Raw genomic sequence first — 23,764 nt, 5'->3', positions numbered from 1 at the left:
TTTGTGTGTGTGTGTGTGTGTTGTTTTTTTTTTTTTTTTTTTTTTTTAAATTAAAAAAAAAAAAAAAGGTTTTATACTGTACATGTCCAGAAATTTTGGGGGTGTAATGGTTGTTATCTACCACTAGATGGAGCAATGTGCACATGGTGTCTCTATTTAAACATGGAAACATCACTCTTGAAAAACAAAATGTTATTTATCCTAAAAGGAACTGCTGCCAAAGTGCCTCAGGTAGGAACGGAGACAGTAATTAAGCAATGAAATATTGTAGACTTCACCCCTGACTGAAAAAGTCTGGCCTGAAGGGCAGCTTCAGAACTCAAGCACTAGATTCATAAAGGTAAGGGTCCATAAAGTAGCAGAGAATGTTGCAAAGAAAAAAATAAGATTGTAATTTTTTAATTAAACCCCACATCGACTCATAACTTAAACTTCACATTAGAGCCACAAGGGGGCAAACCACTACATCAAGACGACATAGGACCTTAGAGATGCCCTTTAATTGATCTACAGTCCAGTGAATCCTCATCAAAAATGGAGTCTGTGGAAGTGTGGCTGTCAAGAACCCATGTTTTAAGAGGCAGTTTTTCATGATTTTGTTGGATAACACACAGTGAAGATTAGACAGGAAAGCATGGAGTCGGGGATAACACACAGTGAAGATTAGACAGGAAAGCATGGAGTCGGGGATAACACACAGCAAAGGGCCTTGGGTCAGACTCAAATCCAGGCTGGTACATTTAGCATTGCGGCATGTGATCGCCTGATCAACCTAGTGAGATAAACTGGCACCCAAGAATCCATTCTTAAAGCAGTGTGGGGGTCATCTTAATGGAGAAAAGACATCCAACATTCAAAGAAAAACTTTGAATGTCCTTCAAGAAGCCTGGAGAACTATTCCGAAAGACTACTTAAAGAAAACTAAAGAAAGCTGGTAAAGAGAGTTCAGGCTGCCAAATTTGGATTTTTAAGCTTGAGTAGTTTCAAATCTGAAACTTAAAGTTTTAAAAATAAATACGCTTGAACACAAAGTACAATATTTTCATTGAAAATACAGTTGAATGGACATAGAAAGCAGCATGATAGAAATATACATGAGGTGCAAACAACCTGTACTTTAGCAAAGTAACTGAGTGGGTTTTTAGGTATAATTTAAAGATTAAATTGTTTTATTGTATCAATATGTTGTTTATTATGAGGTATTGTGTAGACATTTACAATAATTTAATATATGTAACGAGATAACGCAGTGTGTCAGGGCCAGACAGTTTGATCGTGCAGCTGATTATCCTAAACTACCAGAATTTTTCTTATTGCTACATTCAACCACTGATATTTCGTGGTCCAAACATTTGAATGAATCATTAATGCAGGTTTGAAGCTTTCGAGTTGCTTGAATGTTTTGCCAGTGCTCAGGTACCTGCGTAATGACCTGAATCACAAACAATTTAATGCCTACCATGTTTTAACAATGAGGAAAACTCAATGTAAGCACATATTTTTACAAGGAAACTCCAGGTTTAATCTTTATATTACAGTAAATGCACAACATCTAAATTCTTGAGAGAGAAATATGCTTAAGAGAGCTTAGATATATGGCGATTTTATGTAGAAGCTAATTTGAATGTTGTAGCTTTCTTTTTTCTTACATCTGAGCTGGCCTTGTGCAAACCTTTGGATTTGAATGATACCTTAAAGGAGCTTTGAATGTAAACACACACAGAGAAAAAACCTCATCCAATCAAACAAACATTTAAAAAACAAATTAAGAAAAAACAAACAAGCCCCACACTCATTTTTACTCATTTTATTAATGATGTTATGTCCTCAGGCTCATTCATTGATATGCATTTATTCAAAAGTAAAAATTTCCATCACACTTTTGCAAGTCTAAGATTTTCTGTGTTCATTCATAACTTTTCTTGCTGTGAGGTATTTGTTAAATTCTAGTTCATCAAGTAATAATTCAGTGCTCTTTCCCACCTTGAACTTTCAAGGGATACGATAACTGACCAATAAGACCACAACACTGCAGAATTTTCCTTTACAGTTTTTTCTGAATGCTTAAACCCTAACTGTGATTCCTGTAGCACAATCTCTAAAACTATTCAGACTTATAGCAAAACCACTCACTGAGTTTGCAAAACTAAAAGCACAAAAACTGCTTTGCACTCAGTTTGCAATTTTGTAACACACACTTTGCAAAACTGTAGGCACAATTCACTGCACAACACTCAATTACCAAATTTCCAACACACTCCTAGCAAAACTATACACATGTATGGCTATCATTAACACTAATTTGCCAACTGTCTGGCACACTTTCACATGTGAAAACTTTTTTAGATAATTAGTTCACTTTGCAATCAGCCTAAGCACTATAATACAGGTAAGCTGTGTGTGCGGAGTACAATGGAGGGAGCAGAAAGAGTGAGAAGTAGAGGAGGCCGAGGAAGAGGACGTGGAGGTGAAGAAGTAGGATGAAGAGGACGACAAGGACAAGGAGGAGCAAGAGGAAGACGAGGAGGGGGGAGAGGAAGATGAGGAGGGGGGAGAGGAAGGGTAGGAAGAGTAAGAAATAGAATTGCTGATGACATCAGAGCTACAATAGTGGACCATGTAATCAACCGTGGAATGACCCTGAGGGTAGCTGGCCAACGGGTCCAGCCTAACTCGAGCCGCTACACTGTAGCAAGTACCATAAGGACATCTTGAAATGAGAATCGGTTAGTACAGTCACTTCGCACAAAGATTTGTAGCACTGCCATATGCCAATGAGAAACACACCAATACCATTGATGTAAAAATACTGAAATTGTTACTTTACAGAATTGCTAGATGACCAGATGCTGGGGCAGAGGAAGCATGTTCACTGCAGACCAAGTAACCCATATAGTCATTATGGCGATTGCAAATAATCCTATACTTGGTAATACACACTTGTGTTTGTTTTGATGTGTTTGAATAAACACCAGTACTTGAAGTTTGGATCCCTCTATGCTTATGGATCTATGACAGAAGTATGAGCTCAAACTGACATAGCCTACCTTGTGCACAGAGAAAGCAAAAGCCAGATGTGTTTTGTATTCATACCATCAGTGTGCAGTTGGCGCATTGTGTGCTTAGTAGATGATGGCTTGTGTGTACTGTTTGATACGGAAACACCATTTTTACGAAGGTGTGAAGAGTTAATCTAGCTGTGTTTGCTTTTGCAAGAGAACTACAATGTTTTGATTATTGGGTGACAGGTTTTTTTATTTGTGTGAAGAGTTTTGCAAAATTAGCCAATAGTTACAAAAAATGTGCTTAAGCAATCAGAAAAAACTGTAAGCACATTTTTTGTGCTAGGAGTGTGTTGGAAATTTGGTAATTGAGTGTTGTGCATTGAATTGTGCCTACAGTTTTGCAAAGTGTGTGTTACAAAATTGCAAACTTAGTGCAAAGCAGTTTTTGTGCTTTTAGTTTTGCAAACTCAGTGAGTGGTTTTGCTATAAGTCTGAATAGTTTTAGAGATTGTGCTACAGGAATCACAGTTAGGGTTTAAGCATTCAGAAAAAACTGTAAGCAATCAGAAAAAACTGTAATAGACGAAGCATAATCAGTACTGTGGGGATAATTGTACATCTCTACTTGTATTGCAGAGTACTAGTTGACTGAAAAGTTCATTATGTTTAGTATATGGAAGCAATATTTAAAAAAATTACATAAATACCTTTGACAAATTAATTCAGATCAAGCACAGAAATATTACTGTGAAATATTACTGAGCTTCAGTCTGTTTTCAGAGGTCACAGTTAGTTCAGTTCTTTAGTTCAGTGTGGAGAGGTTGGCATACACTCATAATCGGCCTAAAACATTCCCCCAAATCTATCCTTAAAGTGTCTGTAGAAAACCTGGGATTCATTAACACGTTCAGTCATACAAATTTAGAATTGACTTGGATCATTACTCCAGCAGGAAGGAAAAACGTGCATTAACCGATGAACTGCTTATCTCATACTGACAGGGTACTATGTTCCTTTATTACAACCTTAATTAAAAGATCTGTGGTTTCATCTGTGGTTTTCTTTTATAACCCACACGCAACAACATGATATATACACATATGGCAAAGTATCTACATAAGCTTTTTGTGGCTTTTTGTCATGATGTTGTTTCAGTGCAGTAGACCCACGACAGCAACATCCTCCATTGCATTATTGAAGAGCCTTCTCTAACTGCAGTCACAAGCTCCTGTCCCGAGTGCTTATGAAAGTCTTTTCCACACAGTTTCTGGATGTCATGATGTTTTTTATTGAAATTAAGTGATTAGGAAAAGGAAGCCTTTCATGATCAAAACGTCAACATTTATACTGAGCGCTGTGAAATTTTGGCTTTACATATAAAACACTTTAGCATACATTCTTTTGAAAAATGGTCTTTCAGCCCACTTTAAAGCCATTGTTTCCACACAAACCATGTTTGAAAATTAATATTTCACAAACTAAATGTAAGCGCCTAAAATTTTCCCTGATCTTTCTTGCCATCAAAATAAATCAAGAGCTGTTTTGGGACCATTACATTAAAAATGTTCAATAGTTTAACAGTTTAAATTGATAAAAAAAATATTTAGATGATATATAGTTACATTTTACAAAATTGCTAAATAAAGCACAAAATACTTTACAGCATGAAATTAATAATCCCAAAAATGAAAAAAAAAAAAAAAAAAGTCATTCAACTTTCATGCTGCACTGCTCAAATATGAAAAATTGTATTAAAAAAATTGTACTTAAAAACAATATTAGTAGATTGTGCTATCCAAATAGAACAAAATTCTGGAGTTTCCAGTTTGTACTTTCATGATAATTGAGAAAATAATTTCGTTAAATATATGCATAATTATCATGACCTACAATTAAGTAAAAAATTAAGTGCAATCATGGTCCTATCACAGTAGTCTTATTTTTATTCTTGTGAGCCTCTTTTATGACAAATATGATCAAAAAATGTTATTCTTTTATTTGTTTAAGGGAAATAAAACTGTCACTCAATAACAATACTAATGTTTAGCAGCTATGAGCTTATGTAATATTTACATGTTCATAATCATAGTTATTATTATAATAACTTGTTTAACCTACAACAAATTCTTAGTTGTTAGTTCTTAGTTTTACGTGTATGTGTAAACAATGGACGGATGCTACTTATGTTAACTAAAAAACTCGGTTGTGACCCCCAAATAATTTTAAAAAACAAACAAACAAATAATAGCAATAATTGTTGAAGTTGATTCAATTTAAAATCCTAATGAAGAAAAAATAATGATGCAAACTCTATTTACAAACCAATTTAATTTAATTTCCTCCAAAATTCCTCCAAAATTCCTCACACATCAGGTGATGCTTCTGAAGACTTTTCATATTGTTACATTTCAGCTATCGTATTTGGTAATGTAAAATGGATTTTGTAATAGATTTTTACATTATGTGGTCTGAACATTTGAAGGAATCAGTGGAGGTTTGCATGCACATCCGCACAAGCTTGCAACATTCCTAAAAGTTTTTCCAGTGCTCAATTTCAATAAAATTTTCACATGTTATTAAATAGATACAATGTGGAGTTTTACCACTGATGTAATTTACTTTGGTAAAACTCAGTTCTAACAAAAATGTGACTTATGTCGGCGTCACATCTTGCTGTGAATACTTATATTAATCAACTATAACCAATGTGAAAAAGAGAATTCTTTCATAAGAAATCATGGAAGTTGTAAATCTCTAAAGAGAGCACAGTTTATATGGGAGGGTCACGAGAAAGCCTCACAGTGTCATCAAGGGTGTGTCACAAGTGAAATTTAAACTTTCCACTTATTTGCATTATATTATAACAGCAACCTCAGAGAGAAAGGAACACACAGTGACGAGCAGCTGTTCATGTTTGGTAACTCAAGAAGTGTGGTAAGTTTTTATCTATCTACATATATACAACTTTCTTTTTGAATTTGCTGTAGTAATAGAGTTTTATATTAAGGTATAAACATTAACACGAGGCCCTTAACTAAATGCAAAAATATAGAGGAGATTTCTATATTATATATTTAAAGCTAGTTAGTTAGTGTCAGGTTAAACGTTCAAGAAAACAAGACACAAAACATTTTGTGGTATGTTTAAATACCTGTAAGAATTTCGGTCCTTTCTAATCGCTTTGTTTTTTAACCACTCTCATTCTAACAGTGAATGTTGTATATTTATTATAGCTTTCAATTTATAAATTCTGCTGAACTTCTTTTCTCCACAGTTAATCAAAGTGAACATGGATGTGTTTGTAGTCCTTCTCATGCTTTCAGGTAATATTTCAGGAGTGTGCTGTTTGTTAAATTCTTGTTCAGTATGTAATTATAATTATAATTCACTGTTCTTTTCCAAATAGAAATTGTTTCTACCTTGATTTTTTTTTAAAGAGAGGTAATAACTGACCAAATATTGCATAGAGTTTTATGAAATGATATTTGAAGACCGCTGTTGCTCCAACATTATGACTATAATTAAATGAATAAAAAGTAAGGAATTAATTAAATGTAAAAATAAATAAATAATAATACAACACGGGGACAGAAAAGTTGTAGACTGAAATTTTGGCTTAATATATTTATTATTCATATATCTACAATTGCAGTACTGTCCTGCATTTTTTCATAGTGTTGTATGTTTTTCTTGCTTAACTTCACTTCTTTCTCAATGAAAAGCTAATTGTGTTTTCTAATTTGAGAAATCATGGTTTGATAGAATGCTGACTCCACATACCGCAGGAGCGCGTATCAACTTAGAAATGTTCAGATTCACTAACATAAGTGCAATTTAAAAAGTGTCTTCTATCTACACCACAAGTTGAACCATCACTGACATATTTCTCCTATTATAGGATCTACTGAGGAAATTATTTACTGTAGAAAGTAACATTTTCTGCAGTACCAAGTATACAAATATTCTGAATAAATATAAACAATATTTCTTCGTAAAACGTCAAATAAAAATCTATTTTATTCTTCAGGTTTCTGTGTCTCCACTGCTTCCTTTCCAAACATCTATTACTTTATCAGTGAGAATAAGACCTGGGATGAGGCCAACGCTTACTGCATCAAGGAGTACACTGGACTTGCCCAAATTACTAACCCAGAGAACAACACTGCACTGATGAACACCTCAGCTGGGGGATACACAGGCAAAGCCTGGATAGGACTCATGGGCCCTTTAGGGTGGGTCTGGCTGGATGGAACACAAGCCACATATTCCATGTGGGACTACAAAGAACCACAGGCTTCTGACACTGAGTACTGTGGGCTCACAAATGACAGAGGATGGTATAGTCGAATATGTGAATACGAGTTTTATTTCATTTGTTTTAATGGTAGGTATCAATCAAGATTATTTGTTGTAAGATTTCACTCCACTAGATTAAATTGACCTTGGTACTTATTTTTCAGAAAGGGGCTCAAAACATAAAAATCCAACTTTTTTTATACTCTAGTTAGAGACTGGAAAAAAGCTCACGGTGAAACTCAAACCTGATGGATATTCATTAAAATAATAATGAAGTATATATGCAGTACTGACATATGATTTATATGGTGTATTTAAACCACAGCTTTTTTCTGCATAGCCTATTTTTCAAAAACATAAATGAAATCATTAATATATGTATAATGTTACTAATGGAATCTATAACTTCTGTTTCTTTAACAGGCAGTGATTACATTGTTAATAAGACATATGTGACTTGGAATGACGCCAAAATCAGCTGTGAAAACAAAAATTCAACTCTGGCACAAATCCTTGATGTGGTAACATTTGATAAAGTCAGGCGTGCATTTCTAAATAATAATCATCTTAAGCAATATGAACCACTGTGGATTGGCCTTAGTTTTTCTCCAGTCTGGTTTTGGTCAGAAACCAAACAAATCAGCACATTCGTGAACTGGAAAACAGGACAACCTAACAATAAGAATAATTGTGCTGCTGTACTGGTGGGAAATGGAACCTGGACCACTGAACCATGTAGTGAGCAACATCCTTTCTTCTGCTATAGAGGTATGAATGACATTTCCCTAGTTTTAATATTCAAGTCAGTTACCACAGATGGTACGACCAGAAAATATTTAAAGCAAGACATAATGAAAATAATACACTTCTTTGTTTCATTTAATTCTTGAAATCTTACGCTTCATATTTCAAATATCTAAATTTAGCACAAAGACTAACAAAAAATTGACAAATTTATACGAAAAGAAATTCCAATAATAAAAGCTATGAGGTTCATTCAGGTCAAAGGAGTGCACTGAATTTGTTTTTGTTCTGGAAATTTTAACAAGGTTTTGGTATATGCTGAAGACATTCTATTTTAATCTAAGAACATCTAATAATATGCTAAAATAGTATTAATAACTTCCTCTAAACCAAGTATTTGTCAAATTTGATCCGATTTATTCTGAAATGATTTGTTTTTGTGTAGTTCACAAATCAAAGAAGACAGTGTTGAGCATGAATATCCAAACTGATGTTGACCTGGAAACTCCAGATAACCAGGCTGCGCTGATGGAGCAGGTATACCGTGTGTGTGTGTGCCATAAACAACAAAACACGTTAGTCCTGCTCGATCATAAGATTTTGTTACATTCATTTTTGTACTTTGCGCGAATAATTCAATCAAATTAACTTTGACTGAGAGAATGGAGACACAACAGTGTTGTGTCCATCTTTAGCTGTGTTTTTATTCTTGTTTTCTTTTTGGCACACACACACACACACACACACACACACACACACACACACACACACACCATGTTTCATCTATGTTTATCCTGGTTTGTTGAAAAGATGGATTAAGGGAAATTTAATTCAATTCCATTTTATTTAATACCACTAGATAACTAAAGCATCGATCTCACTGTGATTTACACTCTAAACTAAAGGCTAAGGGTGCAGCTTTAAAGTATTTTAGTAATCGAGTAATCTATTGATTAGGTCATCGCTTAATCAAGTAATTCAATAAGAAATAGTTTTGTCCTATTAATGATCAGTAACAAATATTCAAAAGAGAAAAAATAGAGGTCTTTCAAAATGTACTTCTCATTCGTTTCCATTTTTAAAAAATTCAGTGTTTGTGTTTCATCCATCATCTTTTTCATTTGTCAAACTACAAAAAACCCCCAAATCCTTTGTATTTATGTGTCATAATGAATTTTAGTTTTAAAGAAAATGTGAAAAATGTTCTCACCTCTGTTTGCTTCCATGTAAAATAGGACAGCTACCATCACCCTTCAGAAAGCTGTATAATTTAAACATGTTTCAACAGTAAGAAAGGATCCAAGCTGAAACACCAAGATTCAGCTTGGATCCTTTCTTACTGTTAATGACCGATAAAAAAAAAAAAAATAGCATTATATGGGGAATTTCTCCACTCCTGAAATCATGTATTTTAGAGGTGGCACGAATTATAGTAAGGGTACTGATAAGAAAACAATGTGAGTGTCAAACACAAATATGACAGGCGTAAAAGTGCCCCCTCCAAAAAAGCTACGAAATAAAAATTAACACAATTTATCTTCTTTCCTCTTATTTAGCTGCAAGCAGCACTCGCTAAGCAGGGTGTGACTGACTTCAAACTGAAATGGACGAAACAGCCTGTGCAGAAGAGCAGGAAGAAAACTGATGGTACACACACACACACACACACACACACACACACACACACACACACACACACACACACACACACACACACACACACACACACACACACGTGACTGAGACAGGACTCCCTTCCAGACACTCTAAACCCACCGGCACAATTTACATTTCAAATTCCTTTAATTTTAAATATCTTCATATTGTCTATTCTGTAAAATAGTCAGATTGCCTATTCTTATTTAATTCACTTAATGTACAGAATTGACCTGCTTGCTGTTTATATGCTACTACTGCACATTCATCTAATGTATATATTATATATAATGCTCTCCCCCCCTTTTTGCACAAGTCAAAAAGAGAGATGCAAACTTGAGACGCGAACTTGACACGGTGGAGACAGAGCAACTAAGAAACACAGAGACATAACCATAAGGCAAAGAACCAAAAGACTAGAGATGATAAATAATGCACAGAGGGAAATCCTGGAACACAAGAACACTAGACTGGAGGGAGTAACAAAAGACCAACCATGAGAACATAATTCACAATACAGAGTGACAGAAAACACAAGAAACTCCAAACATGCGAAGACACAGACCAAGAAACACGGACTTTACACAGAACATGAGGGGCAAGGGATCAAAAATAGAAACCACAGAGTACTCGACAAAAATACAAAAATCACAAAGAACTAAAAACGCTGGGTCAGGAGACCCAGGATCCTGACAGGTTATCATATTTTATTCAAGATTCAAACAGTTTATTGTCATGTGTACAGAAGAAATAGCATTTCTCTGTGCAATGAAATTCCTCCTTTGCTGTCCATATACAAATGCCAAGTTAGGTAAGGGTGAAAGCAGAGGTTCACAGAAACGTAAAGCAGAAGATGAAGTATCGCCAAATATGTTTCCAAACCAACTTCATTCTAAGCCAAAGCCTAGAAAATATGATGAAACATATTTTGCTGAGGTAGGTCTCCGCGACAGAATTAGTTTGCCCTGTGTCGGAAGCACGTGCTGGGCTCTTCAAATCACAGACAAACAGTATCCCACATTCTTGATTTTTAGTTCACAAACACTTGTTGTAATGACTAACTACATTTTTGAGATGTTAGCTCTTTATACAGTAAAGTTACAGTGGGATACAAATAATATCAGGCTGATCCTGCCACGATTTGTTCCCCCTGTCCAAATCACGGACAAACAGTAAAGCATAGTTTTTTATGTTTTTCAACGCATTTTGCACAGAGAGGCATTTTTTTTGAAAAATGTATTAATAGCAATGTTGAATATTATTACACAGGAAAAAACACTACACATAAAATAATTACACTATGACGCCTCTGTCTTTCTAAATGGAGGGACAGTTACTGTGTATGTATATGTAAGCATGTAAAAACTGCACATAGTCAGATTAACAGTAACAGCAAAAAGTTTGGGAACCACTGGGTTAAAGGAACAAGATAAATAGGGATAAAAATAAGACAAGATATTGAGATAAATAAAAATAAGAATAAAAAATAATGAAAGATAAATGAATAAGTACAAAAATAAGTAAGTGAAGACAAGTGAGGTTTGCAGATGTTGAGGTAGATGATGTACAAAGAAGCTTAATGTGTAAAATTAACTTAGTGTGCAAAGTGTCCTGATGTGCAAATTGCAGTTGAGGTAGGTCAGCTGTTCAGTCTGATACTAGTGGGGAAGAAGGAGATGTTGTCATGCGGCGGCTGTGTGAAGGCAAGAGAGGACCCAAATGCACGGCTCAAGACACGCGGGGATAAACTCAAAAGGCAGGTCTTTATTAATAGGAACATAAGAAGTCATACAAAACTATACTGGGAGAAATTAAAGCTGAGGCGCTGGGAAGACACGGGGGAACGCACACAACCTAGAGGGACGACGCAACACGGAACAAAGGGATACTCTGACATAAATACACAGAAGGTAATGAGGGAAGTGGGAACACACGGGGAACACAGTTGAGGACAATTACTCATGATCGAGCGGGGAGGACACGGAACTGAAAATACTGACACCAAGATGTGGACCTTAAACACAACACAGTACACAGAGAAAGAGGCAGAGAGAGAGAGAGAGGCAGAGAACAAGGATGAATACACGAGGGGATGAGGAGAACACAGAACACAAAGGACGGGAACACAGTACCAGAACAAACACCACAATAAAAGCATGGACACAGGGGGAATCCAAATACCAAACCAAACAATCCAATGAACATAAGGAACAAAATACAAAACCACAGGAAAACTAAGAACACTGGGTCAAAATGACCCAGGACCATGACAGATGTTGAGTTGGGACATTCTGGACTTCACACTTCTAAACCTTCGTCTCGAGGACAGAAGTGTGAGTGTGTGTGAGCAGGCTGAGTGTACAGTTTGTGGATGAGTTTGTGAGGGATGACTGTTTTGAAAGCAGAGATGTAGTCAACCAAAAGTACCTTGATGTAGGAGTCATTATTTTCCAGGTGGAAGAGGGAATAGTGAAGGGCATTAGCGATGGCATCTGATGTGGACCTGTTGGGCCGGTAGGCATACTGCAGGGGATCCAGAGTGTTTGGAATATTTCTCCTAATGTAGGCCAGCGCCATTCTCTCAAATCACTTTGCAATGATTGGAGTGAGTATAACTGGTCTGTAATCATTTAGACAGGTGTCTGGGCTTTTCTTGGGGAGAGGGATGATGGTTGTGGTCTTGAAGCATGTGAGAACGATGCACTGACTGAGGGAAAAGTTGAAGATGGAGGTAAGAACATCAGCCAGCTTGTTAGCACATGCTTCATGGGCCCGTCCACGGATGTTGTCTGGTCTGCTGCCTTGTGGGGGTTGATCTTCCTCAGGACCTTGTGTCTTGGTCTATTGAGACCGCTGTCGGGGGGGGAGGGTCAGGTGATGTGGGGGTTCTGGAAGGTCTGGAGGGTCTGGGTGGTCTGGAGGGTCTGGAAGGTCTGGGAGGTGGGGGGGTCTCAAAGTTGGTGTAAAACACACTGAGATCATCTGGCAGACCACCTGGAGAGCTGATGATGTCGGTGGTGGCCCTATACTCTGTGATGTGCTGCAGGCATTGCCACATCTGCCTGGGGTCAGCAGAAGAATAGAAGCCATCCAGCTTCTCTCTGTACTGCCTCTTTGCTGCTGTAATGGCTTTCCTCAGTCCATACTCAGGCCATGGAGAAGATCATAAAACAGCACATTGTAAGAGCAACTGACCCCCTGATGGACCCACTCCAGTTTGCTTACCATGCATGCAGAGGTGTTGATGATGCCAAAATCTTCATCTTGGAGTCCATCCACAAACATCTGGAGCTCCCTGACTCCTCCACCAGACTTCTGTTTGCTGATTTCTCATCAGTGTTCAACACTCTGCAGCCTCATATCCTGACCACTAAACTTTCAACCCGATTTTACCTGGATGATCAGCTAATCCTGTGGATATTGGACTTTTTGACCAACAGGACTCAGAAAGTTCGGGTCAACAAGTCTCTTTCCGGTCTCCATTCCACCTCCACTGGCTCCCCCCCAGGGCTGTGTGCTCTCCCCCCTGCTCTTCATCCTTTACACCGATGACTGCAGATCCACACAGCCCAACTGTCACCAGGTTAAATATGCTGACGACACAGTTCTGCTGTCACCGCTGTCAGGCCCCTTACAACACCATGGGCCTGCTCTGCAGGAGTTTGTAGAGTGGTGTAACAGCTCCAAACTTGAATTGAACGTGAGTAAAACCAAAGAGATGGTGACCTTCTCCAGTAGACAGAGGGATCTGGCTGGTTCAGTCACCACCACCATCAACAGGAAGCCAGTGGAGGTAGTTGAGGAGTACAAATACCTGGGAACCATCTTTGACAACCTCCTGAAATTCTCTGCCAACACAGAGGAGATTCTCAGGGGGTGCCACCAACTGCAATACCTCCTTAGGAAACTCAACTCCTTTGGAGTCAGCACATCCATCTTTTTACTATGCCTTCCTGGAAAGCATCATGACTTTCTCCATCACCTGCTGGTTCACTCCCTCAGCCTTCAGAACAGGAAGAGACTGCAGCGCACTGCATCAGTGTGCTCTAAAATCATTGGACTGCCTGTCAGAACTCTGGCACAGGTTTTCAGCCAACAGGCCCTTAGACAGGCAGCCAAAATCATCAACGACCCCTCTCACATTTCAATGGCTCCCCTTAGGGTGACGCCTCTACTGCATTTCCTGCAGGACTGAGAGGAGGATAGCCACCTTTGTCCCCAAAGCCACTCTGGTTTTTAACTCCAGCTTGTAAGAACGTTTTCCACACCAGAAACATAAACTACCCTCTTCTTACACTACTGACACTTTATTCACTTTTAGTCACTTGCAGTTATTTATTCACCTTTAGTCACTTTAATTTTAAAACTGTGTAATTTTAAAACTGTATATACTGTATATTCTGTGCATTTATTATTATCTTCAATGTTCAATATTGTTTGTTAATTGCCCCTTGAGGATAAATAAAGTCTTCTGATTCTGATTCTGATACTTCGCGGCTTTGTACTCCGTCTCATTGCCTAATCTGAGTGCAAGAGAGCGAGTACGCAGCATGGGTCGTACCTGACTGTTGATGTAGGGCTTCTGCTTGGGGAACCTTCTGATTTGTGTGGTGGGCACAATATTGTCAACACAGGTGCTGATGTACCCAGTCACATACTCAGCATAGTCCTGTATGTTGACAGAGCAGTTCTCCATGGTGGCTGCAGTTTGAAACACATCCCAGTCTGTTCGAGCAAAATAGTCCTGTAGGATGGGCTCAGTCTCTGGGGTCCAGAGTTTAACAGGTTTGATGACAGGGTTTGATTGTTTCAGCTTCTGTCTGTAAGCCGGGTACATGAACAGAGAGATGTGGTAAGACTGTCCAAAGTGGGGATGTGGTGCCGCCCTGTATGAACCGTGTATGTTGCTGTAAACGTGATCCAAGGTGTTCTTGTCACGGGTATGAATGGCCATGTGTTGGTGATATTTTGGGAGTACAGTCCGCAAATTGCACTTATTGAAGTCACCAGCAACAATAAAAGCAGCATCTAAATGTCTCTAATGCACTGATGACTTCATGACGCTGGGTTCAGTCTGACTTCAGTAACCCTGGGCTCTTCGGGTAGAGGAAGTCCACTTTTATGATGTGGTGTCTCTCGGTCTCTCTCCCTAGGGGACATTAACAACATTTTTAAAAGGCAGGCTGGTTATAGACTATATTTACAGGATGTAAACAATGGCCAAAAATACAGCTGAGAACTCCTGTGGTCTGGTCTCCTATGTATACAGAGTGAGTCTGCAGCTGAATGGCGCATTCCAGGACTTTGTCTGAGAGCCAGGTCTTGGTAAAAATAAGAGCGCAGCATTCTCTAATTTCCCGCTGTGTTGTGATCCTGGCTCGTATCTCGTCGAGTTTGTTTTCCAGGGATCGCACGTTGGCCAATAAGAGGCTGGGTAGCGGTGGTCGGCTAGCCCGAGCTTTTAGTCTTGCCTTGTTTGCGTCGCCATCTCCGAAGCACTCTCCTGGGGTAGGTTGGCTCACTTGGACTCGGTGCTTTGTGGCCTTTCTGGGAGTGGTGGCGTTTGTGGTGGCTGCCGGGGAGAACGATGGCTGAAAGCTCCAGTGGTAAAGCTGAAAGCTCAGGTGGTAAGAAAATAGTAGAATCCAGATGATTGTGTGAGTTGCCGATGTCTAGTAGTGCCTGTCTCATGTATGTTAACAGTGCACAACACTTGTCCAGTGCAAAAAGAACAGAAAACACAAAAAACAAAAGAAAGTCGACATTCGAGAGTGGAGCGAGCAAACATGTCTGCCTCGAGGGTGCCATTGTCTTCGGTAAGGTAATATGGATTTTTAATAGATTTTTTACAGGTTGACATTATGTGGTCTGAACATTTGAATGAATCATTAGTGGAGGTTTGCATGCACATCAGCACAACCTTGCAATTTACCCAAATGTTTTTTCAGTGTGTGGAAAGAAAATCGACCTGATTCATGACCTGAAAAACAAACAATGAAAAAATTACAATGTAAGTTTACCACTGATGTAATTTACTTTGGTAAAACTCAATATAAACACAAAATGTGACTTATGTTGGTGCTTTGAACACATATCTTAATAGATATGAATAGAAGATAGAATGCCTTTATTGTCGCTATACAGTTGTACAATGAGATACAGAGCACAGTTCTGCAGCACTATACACATATTGGCAGTATTAAATGGTAAAAAATGGTAAATGGCCTGTATTTGTATAGTGCAGAGGAAAAATATATAAAATGTACAAATATACAAGCCAGTTTTAAAAAGTAATATGTAATAAATAGCGTTATGTAATTTCACATAGAATTAGGTATTGCACAGTAGTGATTCATAGAGGAAATGGGGAAAAACTGTGTGTGTGTGTGTGTGTGTGTGAGTGTGTGTACCATGATGTAGTAAGTTAGCAGGCTCTCAATGGATGAGTGGTAGAAGGTCAGCAGCAGGTTGGAGTTCAGCTTGTACCTTCTGAGGACCCTCAGGAAGGGCAGCTGCTGTTGGGCTTTCATAAACAACATGATGAACCACCTATATTTCATAAGAAATCATGGAAGTTGTAAGGAGTTGTAAGCTCTAAGGTTAGCACAGTTTATATGGGACGGTCACGAGAAAGCCTCACAGTGTCATCAAGGGTGTGTCACAAGTTAACTTTAAACTTTCCACTTATTTGCATCATATTATAAAAGCAACCTCAAAGAGAAAAGAACACACAGTGACGAGCAGCTGTGTGTGTTTGGTAACTCAAGAAGTGTGGCAAGTTCTTGTCTTATATTATCTGTCTGTCTGTCTGTCTGTCTGTCTCTCTCTATGTATGTGTGTATATATTTATATATATATGTAGAGAGAGAGAGAGAGAGAGGGGGGGGGGAAACATTTTGATGTACTGTCCTTTCTAATCACTTTTTAACCAATGTCATTCTAACAAAATGCTCTATATTTATTATAGCTTTCAGTGTATTCGTTATGCTGAATCAGATATGACACAATCTTTTTTTTCCTCCACAGTTAATCAGAGTGAACATGGATGTGTTTCTAGTCCTTCTCCTGCTTTCAGGTAAGATTCCAGCAGTTTGGTAATTTCTCTTTCAGCATATAATAATTCACTGTTTTTTTCAAAAATAAATTGTTTCTACCTTGAATATTTTAAAAGAGAGGTAATAACTGACCAAATATGGAGCAAGTTTTATTAATTCATATTTAAGGGCGAGCTGTTGCTCCAGCATTATGACTTTACTCCAACAAAAATACATATATAATTAAATTAAATAAAAGTAACAAATTAACGAAATTAATCTGGAATCTGGGTGACTATCAGTTTAGAAATTTTCAGATTCACTGACATAGGTACAAATGAAAAGTGGTTTCTGTCCACATATTAATAAGTCGAACCATCACTGATCTACTGAGGAAATCTTATTTAAGGAATTCTTTTACTGCAGAAAGTAAAATTCTATAGAACTCCAAGTATACAAGCATTCTGAATAAATAAACAGTATTTCTTAGTAAAATTTCAAATAAAAATCCATTTCCTTCTTCAGCTTTCTGTGTCCCCACTGCTTCCTTTCCAAACATCTATTACTTTGTGAATGAGAATATGACCTGGGATGAGGCCAATGCTTACTGCATCAAGGAGTACCTTGGACTTGCCCAAATTACTTATCCAGAGAACAACACTGCACTGGTGAACACTCCAGCCGGGGTATACACCGGCAAAGCCTGGATCGGACTTCATATAGACGTAGGTTGGGCCTGGCTGGATGGACGACCACCCACATATTATAGCTGGAGCCATGGCGAGCCATCCTACACTGGCCCTGGATATTGTGTGTCCACAGATGAGAAAGAATGGTATAGTGTAAGATGTACAAAAAAGCTTGGCTTCATTTGTTTTGACGGTAGGTATAAAGAGATCATTTGTTGTAAGGTTTTACTCCTGTAGATTAAATTGACCCTTGGTACTAATTTAGCAGAATGAGGCTCAAAACATGAAATAAATAATAAACATAAAAATACAACTTTTAAATATTCTAGTTTGAGACTGGAATAAGGCTCCCAGTGAAGCTCAAACCTGAACTACTCAGTATAAATATTAAGAAAATATGAAGACTATATATATGCAGTACTGACATATGATTTATATGGTGTATTTAAATCACAGCTTTTTTCTGCATAGCCTATTTTTCAAAACATAAATGAAATCATTAATAGATGTATAATGTTACTAATGGAATCTATAACTTCTGTTTCTTTAACAGGCAGTGATTACATTGTTAATAAGACATATGTGACTTGGAATGACGCCAAAATCAGCTGTGAAAACAAAAATTCAACTCTGGCACAAATCCTGGATGTGGAAACATTTGATAAAGTCAGGCATGCATTTCTAAATAATAATAATCTAAAAGAATATGAACCACTGTGGATTGGCCTTAGTTTTTCTCCAGTCTGGGTTTGGTCAGAAACCAAACAAATCAGCACATTCGTGAACTGGAAAACAGGACAACCTAACAATGAGTTTGATTGCGCTGCTATATTGGTGGAAGATGGAACTTGGACCACCGAACCATGCATTCAACAATATCCTTTCTTCTGCTATGGAGGTATGAATGACATTTCCCTAGTTTTAACACTCAAGTGAATTTCCAGAGATGGTATGACCAGAAAATATTTCTTGCACACTAATCAAGATATAATGAAGACAATATACTTTGTTTAATTCTAGAAATATTTTTGCCTGTTTGCTTGTTTTCTGCCCCTGATAAATGGCAAAGATGGTCATGTGACATTCTCTATCTGCTGAAGGCTGAGTCTAACTAAAGCTTAAAGGCTTTAACTAGTTTGATTTTTTTTCTTTAGCAGTTAAAGTACAACTATTTTTAAAAAATGTAAACAACAAAGTCATCAGCAGCACAAAAATACAAATAACGAAGTGCACCTGCAGCATTTGCTTTTCTTCTTTTTTAAATTTAAAAGTGTATTAAATCAATGCTAGTTGCAAAAATAACTTCAACCCATGAATAAATCTACAGTATTAGCAAGTCTAAACATTACCTAGATATCTTAAGCTTTATATTTCCAAAAAAAATGTAGTCACTTTATCCGCATGCAGCGCAAAGACAAGTAGAAAATTTGTCAAATTTATATTAAAAAAAGAACAATAAAAGCTATGATATTCGTTTAGGTCAAAGAGGTGCACTTAATAGCATCTCTCCAAACATGGCATCTTAATGTTGTGACTGTGTTCTGTATATTTTAACAGGGTTTTGGTTAATGTTTAAGACATTCTATTTGAATCTAATAATATACTTATATATTATTAATAACTTCCTCTAAGCCAAGTACTTGTCAAATTCCATATGATTTATTTGGAAACGTTTTGTTTTTGTGTAGTTTACAAATCAAAGAAAACAGTGGTGAGCATGAATATCCAAACTGATGTCGACCTGGAAAATCCAGATAACCAGGCTGCCCTGATGCAACAGGTATAGTGTTTGTTAACAAGTTAGCCTCACTTGATTAATATTACCAGTAAGAGAGCTTTCTCCATTCTCTCAGCCAGTGTTGTGTCCAATATTCCCTCTAATTTTTCATGTGTCTGAGCGAACACACAAACTCCCTGAGCGGTCCCTTGGACCACTGTGAGCAACAGCAGAAGTGTGCAGTGTGATCACGCCAGCATTGAATCCATCCAAGTTACATGGTTTATTAAAATAATCAAATCTCAACATTTACATTTATGTTAAACTACTTTTAATTAACTGCTTTAGCCCACTTACAATGAAAATTTAAAAGAATCTTTTCATGACCTGTGTAGTACGTTAACACTCTTGGAAGTAAAAATAACTTGAACTCCAATTTTGAAAAGACAACTTTTTTTTTAAAGTAAAGCTCTGACTTGTATTATGAGTATGAGTCTGTGGTTTGGGAGAGAGTCCTGTAACTCTGTCTGCAAAATACAGTATATAATGACCGATGTTGGGCAATTAATTATATAGTTACTTCTTCAAAAAAGTTACTGAGTTGTGCAAAGTTTTTTTGCAGCTGTTTACCTAAAAATGCTGCCAAGGCATTTTTTAAATAAACATATAAAACTATTTACAGAACAATCATATGTGTTCTGCATCAAATGTGATGCCACACAAATTCTTTGTGCCACTCCAAAAAATAATTTCTGTCCACTATGAGATAAATGAGAACAACAGCCTGATACCTGCAGGCCTGACAGCAGGAGATGTATCACTCCTGTAACACCTGTAACATTCAGCAGTCGCCTCATTGTTCTGACACACACAACAAAACTATTGACTACACTACACACTAACTACACAAGATTTGCGCTAAATTTCGCAAATCTCTCACATCTCAAAACACCACCATTACTCCTAAAACTTCCCCCTCCCTAAACAACTAAATGTCATGTTTTGATTGGTTGACATGGTACATTATATCACTGTAATCCAGGAGTGATAAAAAGGTGGTAGCACTAAGCCTTTTTTGTTGCAGTGAAAGAGAAGCACAACCCATTTTGGAAAAAGAACCCCAACTTCACCCCAAGTTTCTTTAACAGGTGTGGCCTAGAGGAAAGATTATCATCAGTCACAATACCTAAGTATTTATGTGAGGTCAAAGTTTTAATAGAAATGCCTTGAGCAAATACAAGAAACAGAAAAACTGCAGGCCCCCTTATTTCTCTTAAGAACAACATGGCCTTTTTTGCATTTAAAACCATTCGGAGCCCACACAGCTGTGAGTGTATACATTAATTAGAGCTAGCTGTAACTGTTTGAAAACCACGACCATGGTACAAGCACAGCAATAAATAATTGTATCATCTGCACTAAAATGGACAGATGCATTTAGATTTTGTACCAAGCCATCGAAATAAATGAATAGTGTAGGTCCAAGACAGAATCCTGCAGCACTCAGTAAGTGAGATTAAAAAAAATGGGAGAGAGAAATGTTAGGTCTGAAAGGCCTATTTCCAATAGTGGACGCTAAAGTGATGCCATACAGAGTAAGCGTCTGGTAGATTCTATATTTCTAAGATTTTTAGGTAAAAGTTTTATCTGAATTTAGAAGCGGGAAATCATCCACACCTTTATATCTTTAAGACATTTCACTAATTGGGCAAAGTCTGGTTTATGGATAGATCAAGCTGTGTAGCAATGACACTGGAAATTGGAGTCTATCAGATAGACAATTACCCTCCTAGGACCTGGCGTCCACATATGTGGACATCACATTTTGGGATGTCTGACCCAAAATAATAAATTCTGCTCTACAAGGGCCTGCTATCCACTTAAGAGGACATCATACTGCCACTGTTCTATCGAAATTTTAAACATATGTCCTCATATGTGGATCTAATTTTTCTCAGAAACAAAAAACAGTTAAAAAAACAAAATCTGGAAATTCTTTTTTTTACTTTCAGCCCAAATATCAAAGAGAAATTAAAAATGCATGTCATGGAAGAGTTTGGGTGTTAAGAGGTTAAATAAGACAAACTCATGTCTTTTGATGTGAGAATTTGTTTGTTTCAAGTCTTCCTCGGGTTGTAGTTAAAATAATATTATTTTTGTAGGGAAAAAAAAATGTTTACTCATTTTATTGTGCTTATTTTACTAAGATTCAGCTAGGACCCTTTCTAACTGTCAATGATAGTTAAAAAAATCGCATAGCATGGGGAATTTCTCCACTTCTGAAATCACGTATTTCAGAGGTGACTTACAGTAAGGGTATCTAACATAATTCATCCTCTTTCTTCATATTTAGCTGCAAGCAACACTCGCTAAGCAGGGTGTGACTGACTTCAAACTGACATGGACAAAACAGCCTGTGCAGAACAGCAGGAAGAAACTTGATGGTATACACACACACACACACACACACACACACACACACACACACGCACACACACACACACACAGAATAAGAATTTCTCTGAATATTTAAATGGGTTTGTCTCATTTCAGATGCTTGTTTGAATGTGTGAGATCAAGTCCCAGAAGACTGTGCTACAACACTGTTCAGTCAAAGAGGGATCACTTTAAATTGTTCACTCTTTCAAGTTGTTATTAGTTAATTATATTAGTCCAGGCATGAAACTGCATGATTTGTGTGCATAAAGTCTGAATTGTAAACATTTAACTCTTTACCATTTTAGTTTTGCATTTAAAGTTAGTATGTTTGACACCACATGTGTAACTTTGAAGTAATACATCAGGGATCCATTTTATTCAAATAATGCTGTTTTGTTAAACCTGCTGGTGTATCTCAGTTTCTTGCAAAGTGCCCATTAGGAGACAAGTCTGATGAGTCTTTTAATTGGATTACTGAGACTTAGTTACAGTGGCTTGCAAAAGTGTTCGGCCCCTTTGAACTTTTCCACATTTTGTCACATTACAGCCACAAACATGAATCAATTTTATTGGAATTCCACGTGAAAGACCAACACAAAGTGGTGCACACGTGAGAAGTGGAACGAAAATCATACATGATTCCAAACATTTTTTACAAATAAATAACTGAAAAGTGGGGTGTGCGTAATTATTCAGCCCCCTTTCGTCTGAGTGCAGTCAGCTGCCCATAGACATTGCCTGATGAGTGCTAATGACTAAATAGAGTCCACCTGTGTGTAATCTAATGTCAGTACAAATACAGCTGCTCTGTGACGGCCTCACAGGTTGTCTAAGAGAATATTGGGAGCAACAACACCATGAAGTCCAAAGAACACACCAGACAGGTCAGGGATAAAGTTATTGAGACATTTAAAGCAGGCTTAGGCTACAAAAAGATTTCCCAAGCCTTGAACATCCCACGGAGCACTGTTCAAGCGATCATTCAGAAATGGAAGGAGTATGGCACAACTGTAAACCTACCAAGACAAGGCCGTCCACCTAAACTCACAGGCCGAACAAGGAGAGCGCTGATCAGAAATGCAGCCAAGAGGCCCATGGTGACTCTGGACGAGCTGCAGAGATCTACAGCTCAGGTGGGGGAATCTGTCCATAGGACAACTATTAGTCATGCACTGCACAAAGTTGGCCTTTATGCAAGAGTGGCAAGAAGAAAGCCATTGTTAACAGAAACCCATAAGAAGTCCCGTTTGCAGTTTGCCACAAGCCATGTGGGGGACACAGCAAACATGTGGAAGAAGGTGCTCTGGTCAGATGAGACCAAAATGGAACTTTTTGGCTAAAATGCAAAACGCTATGTGTGGAAAACTAACACTGCACATCACTCTGAACACACCATCCCCACTGTCAAATATGGTGGTGGCAGCATCATGCTCTGGGGCTGCTTCTCTTCAGCAGGGACAGGGAAGCTGGTCAGAGTTGATGGGAAGATGGATGGAGCCAAATACAGGACAACCTTGGAAGATAATCTCTTGCAGTCTGCAAAAGACTTGGGACTGGGGCGGAGGTTCACCTTCCAGCAGGACAACGACATAAAGCCAGGGCAACAATGGAATGGTTTAAAACAAAACGTATCCATGTGTTAGAATGGCCCAGTCAAAGTCCAGATCTAAATCCAATCGAGAATCTGTGGCAAGAGCTGAAAACTGCTGTTCACAAACGCTGTCCATCTAATCTGACTGAGCTGGAGCTGTTTTGCAAAGAAGAATGGGCAAAGATTTCAGTCTCTAGATGTGCAAAGCTGGTAGAGACGTACCTTAAAAGATTGGCAGCTGTAATCGCAGCAAAAGGTGGTTCTACAAAGTATTGACTCAGGGTGCTGAATAATTATGAACACCCTACTTTTCAGTTATTTATTTGTAAAAAATGTTTGGAATCATGTATGATTTTCGTGGCACTTCTCACGTGTACACCACTTTGTGTTGGTCTTTCATGTGGAATTCCAATAAAATTGATTTATGTTTGTTGCTGTAATGTGACAAAATGTGGGAAAAGTTCAAGGGCGCCGAATACTTTTGCAAGCCACTATATTCAGCTTTGTAGGGAATTCTGATCTACACAATTAGGAATGTGTTTGACACTAAGAAGGAACATTTCAAGGATTTGTTTTGTGAGTGTCCTCTAACA

At 37.7% G+C, this 23,764-nt stretch overlaps 1 protein-coding gene across 1 annotated transcript; it reads left to right on the top strand.

Moving 5' to 3' along the window:
- The first annotated feature begins 5,891 nt into the window (after positions 1 to 5,891).
- LOC120732867 (C-type mannose receptor 2-like) lies at positions 5,892 to 22,155 on the top strand. Its single transcript, XM_040030741.1, has 7 exons — positions 5,892 to 5,939; positions 6,280 to 6,328; positions 7,033 to 7,389; positions 7,725 to 8,069; positions 8,491 to 8,582; positions 9,602 to 9,692; positions 21,695 to 22,155. The coding sequence occupies exons 1-7, from the start codon at positions 5,916 to 5,918 to the stop codon at positions 21,712 to 21,714; spliced, it is 978 nt and encodes a 325-aa protein (XP_039886675.1). The 5' UTR covers positions 5,892 to 5,915; the 3' UTR covers positions 21,715 to 22,155.
- The last annotated feature ends 1,609 nt before the right edge of the window (positions 22,156 to 23,764 follow it).

This window comes from Simochromis diagramma, unplaced genomic scaffold (genome assembly GCF_900408965.1).
Source record: "Simochromis diagramma unplaced genomic scaffold, fSimDia1.1 OVJJ01000361.1, whole genome shotgun sequence".
In the NCBI taxonomy this organism is placed as follows: Eukaryota; Metazoa; Chordata; class Actinopteri; order Cichliformes; family Cichlidae; genus Simochromis; species Simochromis diagramma.
The sequence above is the reverse complement of the archived record's forward strand: the minus strand, read 5'-3'. Positions and strand labels throughout refer to the sequence as shown.